The 16,807-nt window shown below is 44.9% G+C and overlaps 1 protein-coding gene across 1 annotated transcript in view; it reads left to right on the plus strand.

Annotated features, from left to right (window-relative positions):
- The window catches only part of LOC135902993 (lysosomal aspartic protease-like), a 40,963-nt gene extending 35,659 nt beyond the window's left edge, over positions 1–5,304 (plus strand). Inside the window, exons 6-7 of the mRNA XM_065433321.1 lie at positions 3,198–3,296; positions 4,686–5,304. Coding sequence (XP_065289393.1) covers positions 3,198–3,296; positions 4,686–4,841 — 255 coding nt within the window. The 3' untranslated portion in view covers positions 4,842–5,304. The remainder of the gene's footprint in view (positions 1–3,197; positions 3,297–4,685) is intronic.
- The last annotated feature ends 11,503 nt before the right edge of the window (positions 5,305–16,807 follow it).

Here is a 16,807-nt window from a genome sequence, read left to right on the forward strand (position 1 = left end):
TAGCTGAGGCGGTCAATTTCAAAGAGTTGATTATTTTGACAATGCCATCAGGTTCGAAGCGGAAGCCCGGAAGTTAACGGAAGGGAAATCAGGTAATTCGTTACCCGGTTCATGGGTGAAAACTGAGCTGAATGATAAATTCAAAACTTCCGCAACGTCATGATCTTCAATTGGATTGTCTGATGCGGGGAAATATTTTTTTGCGGATACAGACTCCGAAACAATTTCGCTAACATGCCAATGACACCATTACTGGATCATAGCTGGTATAATGTAGCGATTCCTTCCGCTCGATTCTAGCTTCCTTTCTTATCATACACCGCTCACGACGAGTCAATCGTTGCGATAAACTAGGCGGAGCGTAGTTTCGACAACTGATGAAGCGTGAAAAGGAAGAAGAATTGCAATAAGGCCGTCACATCATCCCGGCGTATAGATTGTAAAATGCACTAGCCTTTTTCCTCACGACAAACTAAGGGAAGACCGACATTCTGCTCAAGCTGTTGCTTTTGAGGACCAAATTTTAAAGCTTAAAGCGAAGTTTCCTTTGCTTCTTCTACAGCTTTCACACTGATGTTGCTGCTTCTGGCTGCTTTCTTGCCGAAGAGCCCTTGCCGAATGCGTAGGTCATACTGAATGTAATGTCCTCGTCACGCTATCGTCGTCATACAACCATCATCCCTGCTGATTGCTGGCTGATGGCTGCAATCTTGGACTATTAGCCGGTACTGGACATGGTGCAAACAAACACCGGATATAATGCAAATCGAGGTGACCCGCTGCGGCAGGGGATTCACGTGAGCACGGATGTAGGTTGCAACACCAACGTCGTTGTCATGCCATCGACGTCATTTTATTGTCTTCGTGCCATTGTCATCATTACCTAGACGTCATGTTATCGTCGACCTTCCGCTGTTTCCGCTCTCTCGCTGTCACTGCGTTGCCATATATTGGTCATCCCGTGGCCACGATCGAGCCGTCGTCGTCATACCGTCATCGTTGTGTTGTTCCAATGCCATGAAGCCGTCATTGCGTTGTCATCAAATAGTCATCCGTCATGCCACCGTAGTCATTCCATCGTTGCCATTTTGTCGTAGTGATTGCACATTTATCTTCTCAGTGTCGTCATGCCTTTGTAGTCATACCGTCGTTGTCATTCCATCACCGGCGTTTCTTCTTCGTCATGCAGCAATCTTCATGCCATAGAGTTTCTCACTATAACACCTAGAGAGAAATCTGGCGCCACCGTCTATGGGAATTTCCTAAGGGGCGCTGTGCCGTCATGTGAAGGACGGGATATGTGTCTGCGAGGCTTGCGTTGGCTGGTGTTGTAAGAGGCTTCGTCTAAAACGTGGATATGGCTACGCAAATAACGCGTTCTTCAAGTAAAATCTTCATAAAACGTTTCCATTCACTCATATTGCATTTCCAGCGAAGTTTACTCACCTACAATGCATAACCAAGCGAAGTAAAGCAAGAACAGACGACAAACTGTTCTAAAGCGAGCACAAATCTTGTCGTCTGCCCTCCAACTTTAGCGGCCCGCTGACAGTTTTGACATTTCGTATAATTGTACATGCAATAACAAGTTCTCATAGTTAAACAGAACATGTTTTTCTGTAATAATAAAGCCAAAACAGATTTTTACGTGTCGTTTTAGTAGAAAATTAATCATTGTGACAGACGGAACGATGCTTGCATGGCTCTCCGAGAACGATGTCAATCCGAAGTCACAATATACCGGCATTCCCATGCATACCACAGCACAGCAGCGCCAGATTTCCCTCTAAGTAATATAGTGAGAAACTCTGTGCTTCATGCCATCGTGCTCATTCCATCATAGTCATGCGTGCCATGTGCTTGATCGAACGCAATATGTTTATTTCCCAATTTTGAGCGATGTGGTTCCCAGTGAACATGTGCCCAAGTGGGTCGTATGGTCTCACCTGCAAATGGTCGCTAAGCCGGAATAGCGTTCTTCACAAACACCAATGAAAGCTTCGCTTAAACCGATTCCCACAACGTGTGGGATACGCAAGTCTTTTAAAGTATCAATCGGTCGGGTATGACTGATGCCAGAACGGAGAGCTGTATTTTAATTTCTGCCCGTTAGATTGTTTTACCATTCATATAAATTAGGTACACGAGAATTTTTTATTGACATAATGTAAAAAGAGAGGTCGGCATCATTACGTGGTACAAGCTACTCATCATCCCGTGGCAAACAAAATGAAGTTACGAAATGTGTCGAAAGACACTGAATAAAGTCAGAGAGCATGAACACAAAGTTCTGCACATGAGTCCAAGGAGTCATTAAAAATAAGCTTGCACCCCAGTTGCATAATGAAACACAAGTACTTGTAATTGTTCGAAAGCATATGCAAGAAGGAAGGAAGGAAACCAATAGGTGAAAGGTAGAGAGGTTAACCAAATGAAGTGTCCGGTTGGCTACTCTGCACAGGGGGATCGGGTAAGGGACAGAAAAGATAGAAAATACAAAAGCACAGTTTTACAGGCGAGTACGCAAAACGTAAGTACACCTACATAACATAAGACATAACTACTTGACATCATGACAGGCTTAGACTTACAGCACACATATGTTCTTTAGAGGACACTAAACTTTAGTTTAATCTTAGTGGTCTCTTCTAAGAAAACTTGCCTCTGGAAGTGAACCTGCGATCTCCTGATCAGCACAGAGCACCTATTCTCTGAGGCAACATTGCGTTTGATATTGGTCCACACGACAATGCTGGTGAAGAGTACTGAGCATACTATTTAAATTTTTCGCATTCATCTGTATGGTTACAAGGCAGTAGCTTTTCCAGTGTTGCACGATTCCACAATTTTGGCGGTTTAGGCGAAGTTACGACACAGCCCTTCGTGAAGACAAAATGTAGAGAAGGCATGAACTGAGCGTTAAAGAAGGACCGCAAAGGCAACGCTCAGACCGTTTTAAAAACAAAAACTAAAACAGAGGCACACGGAGAAAATAATTCTATTTTTAGAGTGGTGCTAACAGGTTTGTTTTCTCCTAATTTGCTTGGACAGCTGCGAACTTTATATAACAACAACCCTTTTATTCAATAGCATATCGATATCTATTATGAGAACTCATATATATAGTCTTCCATATGAGGTTTAGAAGAAAGCCTTGTTCCCCGATGCATAATTTACACTTTTTTTTTCAATTTCAGTGGCGTGTGAAGTGCGCTAATATTCCGAAGATGCCAAAGATTTCCTTCACTATTAGTGGAAAGGAGTTCACCATGACTGCCGACCAGTACATCATCCAGGTGAGAGGCACAAACGCACTTATTTACAGAAATTTATTGGCCTCCTGACCCACAAGGCTACCGCCGGCCAGAACAGATCAGTTTTCCATGCTTATAGCTCGAAGCTTATCGGCTCCTTCTAAGTGTTATTTGGTCCTGGGATGCAGTAAACCATTTCCTGGAATTTCTAATTCCTGTAGAGTGTTGGATACATCCCCACGTTAAGTTACGGGCACCTCAAAGTCCCAAAGCAAATGTCGGGTCATGAGAGACGCCGTATTGAGGAGCTCTGGATAAATTTAGGCCACATCCGTTTCTTGAGCATGCACCCAACGCGTCGGTACGAGAGCGTTATTGCATTTCGTACTCATCGGAATGCGGCCGCCGCCGTCGGCATTCGAACCTACGGCGTCGTACTCAGCAGGACGATGCCGCATCTGCTGAGCCTCCGCGACTGCTGTTATATCCTCTCATGAAAGGTTGTTCGAGAAAGAAAAAAAATCACTAAGTACGGCACAAGCTAGAGTTGTAACTGTGATAGCATTGCGAGATGATCTATTGATCTGGGAAGAGGTGCGCTTTACGGGCGGGTGTGGAGCGTCGAGATGATGATGCTTATAATGATGAATTATTGGCATCTCCTTTGAAACGGGGTGCTGGCGAATAGTTATTTAGCCTTCTCGAGTTAATCAGATATGCTGTACATGCTTTTCATTCTAGATAAGAGGTGCAGCTTATCCAGCACTCCTAGTGCACACATCTGTAGTGTGCGTTGAGTTCGAATTTCACGCTTGAAAGGACAAAGGTTTCTAAATGTGCATAACTATGCGAGCTTCTGACTACAGCGTCTTGTGGCGGTATAACGTTCCGTGACCTGTTTCGTTCTCAGTGAAATGAACACAGATTTGACGAACGCTTTGTAATGCATAAAGTGAAAAGAAGGGCCTCTGAAGTTTTTCAATTTTCTAATTATACAATATTAGAAAGTGCATTTGCGTGAAAAACTCAAGGGATGCTGTACCGCGGTCCAGGGCCTATTTCCGTAGATAATTTTTTTCTTTGAACATTCTACTGCTATCAAATGTCACGGAAATAAAGAGAGTTTGCAACATTGTATACTCAAGGAACATTAAAAATTTTGCTCTTTCTTCTTGGCTTACTATACGTTGGCTTACTATAGAAAAACGGCGACACAGGAAGAGGCAAGAAATGGAAGGTAAACGAAGAAAATGACATGGCCCTTAATTTTTACCTACCACGCGCATAACTATCAAGTTAAGCACTCGTTACCATTAACCCGAGGGCTGCGATGTAATATGGCAATACATACCTTGTAAACTCGCAATGACCCGCGCTTTATCCATCTATTGGATTTCAGCATTTTAACAGACAGATTGCTGTTTCTTACAGATTGAAACTCCAAAGAAGTTGAAGTGCTTCAGCTCTTTCGCAGTCTCTGACACTCCTACGAAGAAATTCTGGGTTCTCGGCCAGGTGTTCATCGGAAGCTTCTACAGCATCTTCGACAGGGGCAGTGACCGTCTGGGATTCGCGATCGCCGCCTAACGGGCACTCCCGACGGCAACCAGTGGCAAAGACAGACGACTATAGTAGCGTGCGCCTATAGTCCTATTAAAAAATATATTGTAATTGCAGAAAATAGAGATAGAGAACACATTGAAACGACGCTATTGCAAGAAATATATGGCCTCAAGATTGAAAGCTCTGACTTTTGATTTCTGCAGTAAGAAATACCCTAACTTTTCTGAAGTAAGTTAGAAGCGTGAAGGAGCCGGTGTACATGGGAAATCTGTCACTTCTAAAAAAAAAAGTGATCTGTTACTTCACGTGCCACATGGCGATCTGAGGTGTGCAAGTTCTGCTATTTTTGACGTGTGCTCACATCGGCATTAAGAGAGTCGTTTTCTTTTTTCTCTTTTTTTATTTCAGTTATGACTCGTGCGGATCAATTTAGTTACTGCACCACTCGGAGCGAGACCAATAAACGCAGCAGATGTTTATTTCCTTACGTATTCTTAGCGATAATTTTCAGCTTCGAATGTCGCTAAAACGAATTCGAGCACCGCGTCACAATGGGTGCCCCGCCAATGTTGCAGGAAAGCTGCAAACAACGTAATCAATGGGAAACCAGGGTGCAGCGATATTTTGCAGGCAAATTTGGGTATACCTCTAAAGAAGTACAACTGCACTAAAAGAGATATTAGGCTACAATTTGTCTGTTCCATATTGATACTGTTGATACTAATTCTGGTGACTTTCAAGTTCAAATCTTAGCGATTCGTTGGAGCCAAGAGACATCGAGCGCAACCACAGGATTGGCCGCTTCAAAAACAAACAAAAATAGGCCAATCATTGTCCGGTTTGCCCACTTTAAAGACAAAGAGCGCATCTTGTCCCGAAGTGCGCAACTGAAGGGCATATACCACAGTATCACCGCAGATTTCTCGCCGAACACCCGACTTGCACGCAAAGAACTCGCCCAATTCGGGAAAACACAGCAAAAACTATTCAAGTTTCGCTATAACAAATTAATAATTGCAAATACAACCTACGTTTTCGATTTATTTGAGCAGACAGTCATTGCACAGCCGCGATAGCTATCACCTAATGCCAGATCTTCTGACAGAAGCATTACGCGTACTGCTGTATCACTAATTTATACCAACATCAGAAGTGTCTTGCCCAAGCGCGACTTTCTTTCACATATAGCCGAAACAACTCATTGTAACCTTATAATTTTAACCGAAGCTGGGCTGAATTTGTCAGTCCCCGATACTGATTTTGCTTCTTCTTTACCCGATTTCCGTATTTTCCGTCGTGACCAACTAAACAAACGTGGCGGTGGCGTACTGGTAGCCACTCGCAACAGCCGTGGCTGCTCATTGGTTATTGCGTTGGGCTCCTGAGCACGAGGTCGAGGGATCGAATCCTGGCCATGGCGGCCGCATTTCGATGCAGGCGAAATGCGAAAACTCCCGTGCACTTAGATTTACGCGCACGTTAAAGAACCCCAGGTGGTCGAAATTTCCGGAGTTCTCCACTACGGCGTGCCTCATAATCAGAAAGTGGTTTTGGCACGTAAAACCCCATAATTTAATTTAATGTGTTCCACCATCAACGTTCCCCCCGCCCCCTTTAGAAATGTTATTCGTATGCTGCCACACGTACAACACACCTATTATAGTCGGCGCGTGTTAGATGCAACTTTTGTTAGACATTTCCACGACGCTATTCATTCCATTACGACAGAATATCATAAGGCTCCGTTCATCTTCCTCGGTCTCAATCGTAATCTTACATTTATCAGCTATAAGCGATCACGATATTCTTCACTCAACATTCAACTGCTACCTACCTAACCCCCTCAAAATAAAGAAAATAATAACATTATATGATAAAGGTAACCACACTGCCATAAATAATGAACTGTCACTTTTTCCAAAATCATTTCTTCCCGGTTATGCCCTCCGCCCTATCGAAACTAACTGGCACATCTTTAAAACTAAGCTGCAGCAAGTAATCCAAAGTTATGACCCCACCATCACAATCAGTGTGCAGTCAGACTCCCCGTGGTTCAACGCTGCACTAAAACAATTTAAAAACAAAAAGAAGCGTCAATTCCGGTTCACAAAGGTCTTAAATACTAGATACGCCTGGGAAACGTACCGCACCACACAAACGTTATTCAATTTACCAGCTGCTGAAGCCAAGCAATCATTCCACTCATTTACTTTACCCGGCATGCTACGCAACAACCTCAAACAGTTCTGGAAAACTATCAACCCATCATGCACTACACCTTCATCGAACATTGTGCTCAGAGACAAACATAATAACTTAATCGCAGAACACTGCGTTGCGCAAGTACTAAGTGAGACTTTTTGTACAGTTTTTACAGTAGAACCTAATAACGGACTACCTCATGCATTTCATGTGAATCACCCAATCAAGCATGAAATCCGGTTCGACGCCAATGGCATTGCCAAAATCATCGATTCATTAAAGCTGGTATCATCCACTGGTATAGATGAATTCAATGTTAAACTACTGAAGAATACTAAAACCGCAACAAGTTTGCTCCTATTGCATATATTCCAGCAGTCTCTTTCATCTGCAGTAGTACCACAAGACTCGAAGGTGGGTAAGGTCATTCCGATCCTAAAGAAAGGTACGAAAATTTTTTTCGTTAAGTGCATTTACAAATGTATTTATGCATTTAAATGTACCTAAATGTATACACCTGAGAAGAGCGGGGAACAAATTGGCGCCGTTAGTTCCCTACGACCACTAAGCTGCCCCTCCAGACGTCGTTTTCCAGCTATCGTAGCCATCTTGCGCGAGGCCATTAAATATAGAGACGAGGTAACATAATATTCAAGAGCTCACGCTGGCATACTGGAGGCCGTAAAGCGTCCAGAGCAACAACAAAAAAGAGCAACTAAGCGGGCGAACGCGTGTGTGTGTGTTTTGTTAATGCTGTCTTGCGGAAGCAGATAAAGTGCACCGTAAACAATTTGAGCACTGTATCTGCAAATAACAATTTGAACAACTTGCTGCAGGTGCGGAACGATCCCACGTCTTCACATTACCCGTAATACGAAGACATGGGATCCTTCCCCACCTGCGGCAAGTTGCTTTTTCCTTCACTTTCATTCCCATAAATTTAACATTTATTTAGTTCAATCAGTAAACACAAGTAATTTCCCGTGTTTTCCTTGGTTTCCTTGTTTGTCGGCCTCTTATGGTATTCCTGCGCTATATTCCTGCCTCTTATTCCTGCGCTATAGCTTACCTGTACTGGGTGGGACCAGTAAGACCAACCTCCGTGCCCTCCAGTCTGTACAAGCTCAAGCTCTGCGAATTTGCCTTGGACTTCCCAGATGTGCATCCACGGCAGCAACAATAGCCATCGCGCACGACCACCCCATCGATACGTATCTTCAAGTCGACGCTTTAAGGATGCATATCAGACACTTCGCGCGACTTCCATCGCATCATCTCGCCTCCCTTCCTGCCACTCGACCTCGTTCAGCGTTTAGCAGGATTATTGCCGCCAACCACGGAACTTTACCATCAAGCTTCACGCCTGCAGCACGACCATCTCTACCGCTGTGGTGCCTTCATCCACTCCAGGCTCTTCTTCATATTCCCGGTATCAAAAAGAAAACGGAGATGTCATCTTTTGCCCTCAAACAAACCGTGCTTTCATTCCTTCATGACAAACACAAAGAACGCATCCACGTTTACACGGATGGTTCTGTCTGCTCTAATAGCTCAGCTGGAGCAGTGGTTATTCCCGCAGAGTCTGTCACCCTCAAGTTCAAGACGTCTCACGTAACATCATCGACGGCTGCAGAACTCGCAGCTATCCGTGCTGCTTTAGAGTTTATTAGTCACAAATCGTCACAGTCATGGTCCCTCTTATGTGACTCGAAGGCAGCTCTCCAGTGTCTGATGTCCCCTTTCAACCACGGACCAAATATGCAACTAGTGGCAGACATCCGACTACTCCACCATCAAGCAATCAACAAAGGGCACAACGTCATCTACCAGTGGATACCGGGTCATTGCGGAATTGCGGGCAATCATCATGCGGATGACGCCGCCCGATCGGCCCACGACGGTGCCCGCGTTGTACCACTACCACTGTCACGAACAGACGCAGCCACAAGTCTTCGCTCTCTCGCTCGCGAGCTTACGCAGAATCTGTGGAACACCAGTGAGTTCACGAACGAACGTCTCCACAGACTGGATCCATGTCTGCAACTCCGGCTACCACCAGGGTTACCACGAGCGGAAGCAACACTTCTGTGCCGCCTGTGGCTCGGCGTCGCTTTCACGAACTCCTATTCATTCCGTATTGGAATGGCCGACAGCCCTACTTGCGGAACCTGCGACTGCGAGGAGACGATTCAGCACCTCCTTTGTGACTGTCCCAGCTACAAAGTGCCAAGAACAGTGCTCGTAACCGCGCTCGAAAAACTGGACAATCGCCCCTTTACAGAGGAGAAGGCTCTAGGACACTGGTCCAGACGGGCTTCGGCACTCAAGGCCTTAAAGGCTTTGCTGAAGTATCTAAGGACTTGCGAATTGTGCGATCGCCTTTGAGTGTTGTATCGTGTAGTATCGCGGTACTGCGTGAATTTCCTTAATTTTTTTTTCTCCTCTTCTTCTTCTTTCTCCTTTTACTCCCTTTACCCCTTTCCCCAGCACAGGGTAGCCAGCCAGTACTTACACTGGCTAACCTCCCTGTCTTTCCTCCTCTTTGTCTCTCTCTCTCTCTCTTATGGTATGATTATTAGAAATTGGGCCCCTCGGTTAACCCCCTTCTCGTTTATATACACATCGGGAAACACAATTTTATCCGTGTGCACATTTTCACAGGGAAGAGAAGAAAAGATCACTATCAGTGACGTTAATAACGTCGTCTTGAAGCCAGTTCTATTCCTGTGTTCTGTAAAAACACGAATTACCTCGAGCGTATATTTTTACGGGGCTTCTAATATTTTCCGAGAAAAATCTCGACGAAGCGAGACGTATATCTGTTCTGAGAGGTATTCGTGAGGATTGATGACTGTCTGATTATATAGATACAGTGAGAAAATTTAAGCCATAGTTTTTCCTTCTCACTGTCAACAGCTCCAATGCGAATGCCCTTTTTATTTCAGAAATACTTGAGAACGGATCATAGCTACTAAGTACAAATCCAGCTGCCTGATTTAGCTCTTTTTCTAGTCTATCGATGAGATACTGCTGATGAGGATCCCAAATTACACTAGCGGATTCGGTCTCATCACATGAGAATGTAGCACTGTTCGTTCTTTTTATCTTATAAGGGAAGCTTTTAGTATACGCAGTGCCCAGTCGAAGCCTATGAACTCTTGTTTCAACAGACTGACTAATTTTAAACGGAACATTGAATTCTATTCCAGGATCTATATTATATAATTGAGAGTTCTGCGCATCACTTATGAATTAAGTTTCCTTGTACAATCGACCGCATAATTTGTTCAATAGACATCGCACACCAATCACCGCTAGAGGAAGTAGCGATAATTCATTCGTTTGATGTGCCGCGCGTGCCATATGATCAGCTGTTCTATTTTCTATGATTTCACAGTGACTTAATCCACTGGAAAGTTACGCCATGCTGTATATCTTTCGCTAAGGCGTATGTCTTCTGTATTTCGTATGTCAATGTGCTGTTTGCTTTTCTTAAGCTGATTTCATTTAAGCACAGCAATGACGCTTGTGAGTCACTCAGAATTGCCCTGCGAAGTGGTTTTGACGGCTGATATATGTAACATAAAACAGAAAGTATTGCGTAATGTTCTGCCGTTGTGGACATTGTAAATTGGCAAAGCTTATAAGCTCTTTTCTCTTTGTATGCAGGTATATAAAACTCAGATGTAGAGCTTTCTTTCGAGCATGATCCATCGGTATACAACGCGAATGCGATCTATGTACTTAGTGTAAATATGTGATAAAGGTAATTGCTTTATCGCAACTGCGGGCACATCACATTTGCGACCTACTCCAGGAATTGAAGTGACTATTTGTGGAATTGCTGGTCCACATGGGGGATGCCTACGCAAGTAGGCCAGTATTTGTAAGCAGGCAGTAAGTTTTTGCATTGCTTTATTTATTCATGCATGCGTGCAGCGGTTATACCCTGAGGGTGTTTGTAGAATGGATGATTAGCGTGTTATGTAGCCAAAGAAAAAAGTGACGACAAGTTTCCGTAAATCTTAGTGCATGAAAAGTTGGTTGGCGGAGCTCAGTAATTACCGAAGCACTGGAAGATGCACGTGGAACACCAAGACTTACGCGAAGGCTTCTGGCAAGAAATCTTTGAAATATATCCTCTAGACTACAGGATATTCCATGTAGCATAGGAGCATAGTATGCTATTATTTGTCTAATGATTGCAGACTGAATACGTAATAAGGAAGAGGTTGAACTACCCCATCTCACTCCAGCAAATCGACGAAGAATGTCGATTAGGCAGTTGACTTTCTCCTCTAATGCTTTTATTTGGGGAGCCCATAATAGCCGTCTGTATATGATAATAGCCAAGAACTTGTGTTGTCGCACAAGTTGCAGACGCTGAGAGTCTAGCACGAGCTGGAACCTCCTGAGGCATTTCCTTGTAAAAGGAAGTACAGCAGTTTTATCATGGGAAATAATCATACCTATGCTTTTCAAAAACTCATTAATTAGTGTTAGGTCAGCTTGGAGCTCTTGCTAAGCGGCTTGAGTACTCGAGTCATGTGCCCTTATGCACAAGTCGTCTGCATATAGTGAATAATTCAAGGTAGCAGGCAGGATATGGGGTAATTCAGCCATAACACAGTTAAATAGAAACAGACTGAACACACTACCCTGGGGAACACCTTGATTCACTTTATGCTCTGTGCCTTTGCCATTAGCATTTTCCATAAAGATTTTCCTGTCTTTTAAGAAATCCGCAATCCATCTCGGCGTTTGGCCAACTACGCCCAGCTGAATTAACTCATGTAGTACGTGGGTGTGGTTGGCTGTGTCAAAGGCACGCTTTATGTCTAGAAACACTGCAATGGTGATTCTTCCACAGCTCCTCTCATGATCTACGCATGTAAGAAGATCTAAAATAGCATCCATCCTACACCGACGCCTGCGGAAGCCCGTAATATTTTCGGGTAGTGCGTTGGTGCATTCTGTCCACCACTGAAGCCTAGCGTCTATCATCTTTTCCTGAAGTTTACATAGGCAACTTGTCAGACTGACCGGGCAGAAAGAATCTAACGATAAAGGAGTTCTACCCGGTTTTAGAATCGGAACCACTGGCGCAATTTTCTAGGAAGGAGGAAGACATTCCGATTTCCACGCATCGTTCAGTCATTTCAACAAAGTTTTTGTAGCCACAAGACCCAGGTTTTTCGGAAAAGCATACAGGTATGTGACCCCATCAGGACCAGCCGCCGTCCTCTGGCGACACGATACAAGTGCGTTCTTTAATTGCTTTAATGAAAACGGCTGATCTAGGTCATGAGGATGGCTATTGATAGAAAAATTGATCGACACATTGACTTCTTCCACAGAGTTACTACATTCAGGTGAGTTTACTGCTGCACTTGGGCGTGAAAGAGGCCCGTCAATGTGGAAAGGGAAATATTTGTAGAGGATTGTAGATGAACACTGACTATAGTGATATTTACTTGGCTGAACCGAACATCACATGCGACGTATTCTGGGATGTCTGACACTGCAGCACTTAATAACGCACATGGCAGGTCTTTTCTAACACAGGTCATCGCTCTGCTTAGTCCTGAAGATTGAGAGGATGTATAAACAACGTAGTTAGCTAGTCCGAAAGCGTTGTCTACACCGGCCTCTGTAATACATAACACTGGAAATGAGAACTGAGATACCAGATTAGTAAGCGGTCGTGTGTCCCCCTTCACGTGTCGTTGTCGATTGTGCACGCTAAGTATTTCACTATAAATTCGTACCAACTCGCCCAACTATCAGTTCTGCAATCGCCAGCAATTCGGGCACGCCAATAATCAGTCTTCTGCCTACCATCCTGTCCTCTCAGGCTTGCCTCAGGGCATGGTCTTAGGCCCACTATTATTCCTAGTATGTATCAACGATTTACCGAGTAACATTTCTTCTAACATCAGACTTTTCGCAGACGACTGCGTCCTATATCGTCAAATTAACACCCTGCCTGAGGTTCATTCACTTCAGTCTTATCTTCATCGAATCGAAATCTAGTGCAACAAGTGACTCACGTCATCCAACACAAATAAAACCCCACTACTTTCTTTTCATCGCCGGCAATATTACCCACCGCCAAATTATCTGATCTATAACTCCGAAATTTCATGTGTAAGTGCATACAAGTACCTAGGTGCTAATTTTTCGCCAGATTTAACATGGGCCCTTCACATAACACACGTTACGATAAAGCTAACTGCGTTCTTGGTTGTCTACGTCGTAACCTTCATCTAGCACTTCCTTCTGTCCTACTTCTCGACTATCAGACATAAATCTGACCAAACCTTGAATGCGCATGCGCTGTTTGAGACACTCACCAAAGTAACCTCAATAAAATGGGTAGAATCTGTACAGAACTGTACAGCCGATTCATTTTCTCAGAAGACTAATATCATTCTACTTTCACCGAACTAAAATCTCGTGCAAACCTTGCTAGTGTTTCAGCACGCCACCGACTAGCACATCTGCGCATATTCTTAAAGTTTTATTACACGTCACTCTGTACTCCTGCTATCACGCCAGCCCATCGTCATTCAGATAGCACCAATCACGAAAATACTGTATACCCACTATCTGCTCGAACCACTGCGCACCTTTTTTTCATTTTTTTTTCAAAACATCACAAGATTGGAATGATCTTCCCTCTGAACGTATAACGGTTTCCAGCAAGTACGGACGCGAGCATAAGTAAATAGAAACGGACAGGACAACGCTGGACATACAACTGAAGTTCATTGTGAATACATTCCACAAATCTCCGCCACGCATGCGTATACACGCAAGAACAATAACAAGGTTTGTAGTCAAATATCAACAAAATATATACACGTAGACAAAAACCAAGTCACACCCCTTCCCGACAAAGGCAACAACACTAGGAAAAACATGATAAATTTAGAAATTGAAGTTCTTTATCATTGATTTGAACCGAAGGTTCACTCACACATGTATGCGCACCCAACTTTTTTATGTGGAACGCTTCGCTAATTTCTCTTTCCAGTTTACTGCGCTCTCTCCTCACTATGGATACACCATCAAAAACTGGTCGGCAATCGTGCTTTTTGCAATGCAATGGCAAGTTCCCTCCTGTACCTGTAGGTAGCAAATAGCGATGCTCACGCTTGTGGTCATTAATGCAACGACCTGTCTGGCCAATATAGGACAGTCCGCATGAGAGAGGTATGCGATACACAACCGAAGATGCACTTTTTGTGAAAAAAGGTGGTGTGCTTTTTTTCCACAGCCACTAGTACCATCTTTCTTCTCTCCTGCGATGCTTTTGCTCAACCTAACCAGTTTACTCGGTGCCGAAAACACTAGTGTGACGCCATTTCTAGTGGTCACCCTCTTAAGATTATGAGACAAGCCATGCAAATACGGCATCACTACGACCTTTTCTTTTTGAAGATTCATTGTCGTCCGCGGTTTCCACGGTTTTCTTTTTTGTGAACTTTCTAAACAAGGATTCTGACACAGCCATCAAAAGTGAGACCGGGTACCCTGCCGACATTAATGTCGCCTTCTGGGCTTCAAAACTCTCCTGCAATTAGTGGGCGCAACTCTTGTTAAGAGCATGCGTCAAGTCAAAGGAAACTATGCCACGTTTTATGAATTTGGAGTGGGACGATTCGTCCGGGAGGAGCGATTTTTTCGAGTTAGGCCAGCCAGAAATCCGAAGTAGGCACAGATATCCGGAAATCGCTGGAAAAGTGAAGGAAGGGAGCTTGTGGATTCATTATTTAAGTCTAAAAGCCACATCGTGGTATATCATCTGCCAGCTCTCTATGGCTTCACAACGCCATATTTCTCTGGTAACGGGCGGCACCATGCCATACGGCTCCAGTGTTCCAGCAGTGCGCTTCTGCTCCTATATAGATGAGGAACCCACAAAAGTTTTCTTTTAATTTTAAGGCGAAACATTCTTTGTCTCCCTCCTCCACTTTCCGATGGCCTGTCGGTCTAAATCTCACCTGATTTCAAACCCGCGTGTGCCTCGCCGTATTTCAGGTCTGTGGTAGTTCACACGCATGTTCACACGATAAGGAGCGCCACGCCCCATGTTCGCACAGCATGTACGTGGAGTGCTACCCAGTCCCCTCGCAGTATGGGATACTCGCACTGTCGGCTCGTCAGCTTGTCTGTTAGGAAGCATCTCTGAGAAACGTGCAGGTGGCCCCGAGACGATCCCGAATCGTCGAAGAACTTCAAGAGCCCCATGAAGAGGCATTCAACTGCGTAACGGCGTCGTTGTTTCGGCCGAGACATGTGCCGAGAGTGAACGACGGTTGGTGCAAAAGCGGCGACGTCGCGAGTGATCGAAGGAGCACATCTTTGTGGATCAGTTGGTGAAACTTATCTATGAAAATGGGGCTCAAATTAACAGACACACACAGATGTAGTATACATTGGACAAGCGCTACGCCATGTCTATACTTCATCTGAGTGTGCGCGCTAACTTGCGCCCCTCTTTTAATAAAAGAGTCGCTGAACATTAGCGAATCTGAAAGTTAACAAGCGGAATCATGTTCAGAGAGGTGTAGATGAATGGGCTCAGCAAATTGTATTGGTATACTTAGGGCGGCAGCCGATATGCCAGTCATTTTGTAAAGGACGAGGTAGGGGTGGTGAACTGCGTCTGCGACCAGTTGTGATTTGGCTCGAACTAAAGCCCCTGCATCTACGCGCCACCGCCGGCCAAGCTAAGTACCGCCAACCTACCCTCCTCCTCCACGCTCCTCTCCTCTCACCCCCTTAGCTTCCGGCGTGAAGCGGAACTTACGTAGCTTCAACTTCCTGTTCCGAGTGGAAGTGACGCTATGTTTTTTAGCGTTGTTTACTTTCGCGTCGATAGAGAGGCTTTAATTGCACCAGCTGCGGTTGAAACTGTGAATGCGATTCCATCCAAGAACCACCGCCTATTGTAATCGGCGATCTGGTCGTGTTCGCTGCTTCGCGTCAACCTGCGACGGGTTGTGCCACGAGAGACAACGTACAGTGGAATGTAGTGCCTGGGCGCTTGGAGACCGCTCCCGTTTTTCGTGCATTTGGAAAACAGCGGCCGCGAACTACTACTTCAGCGGAATACAACAGCTTGTCCCCTTTGAATTCTTCTTGTTTTGAAGCATACATCCCCTCCAGCCAGCACGTATGGAGGGACTTTAGTAAAGGAGTTCGCGACGCCAATTTGTACGGCAGACGCATAGAGTTTATGCTGTTGATTCTGAGGTTGAAGTTGTCTCGTACGATCGAAGGTAGCGAACGTCCCAAGTGCGTGCACTACGTGAAGGAGTGCAATGACGTGAAGCTATGAAATATAACAAGTTCAAATTTGCGTGGAGGGCATTCAGTGACATGGTGAAAACAAGTGTGCTTTTCTTGTGCGATATGAGCGGAGGTGTGCAGTGAATTGGTGCGTGTGCGCGTGTTGTAACGCGTGCAAAGGTGGACGGCGAATTTCCAGGTCGATACATTCCAGGTCGTTATCGCCGAGAGGCGCCGGGGCGGGTCATTTCCAACATGCCGGACACATGCAGCAGCCGATGATGCAGCCACAGTCCATGGCTCTCCGCACTTTGTCAGCGAAAGAGGACGACAGGCAAAGCGTGTGGGCGCAGCGTACGCAAACAAGCGCGTAGATGCACGCGAATGACGCTTGGTGGAATGGCTAGTGCGAGCAACTCAGATTTGCACCGGTTGCTTAGCACGGGCGCCTCACCATCGTCTGCAATGGCAGCGGAAATTCTCGCAGCGCA

This window comes from Dermacentor albipictus, chromosome 1, assembly GCF_038994185.2.
Source record: "Dermacentor albipictus isolate Rhodes 1998 colony chromosome 1, USDA_Dalb.pri_finalv2, whole genome shotgun sequence".
NCBI classification, from domain to species: Eukaryota; Metazoa; Arthropoda; class Arachnida; order Ixodida; family Ixodidae; genus Dermacentor; species Dermacentor albipictus.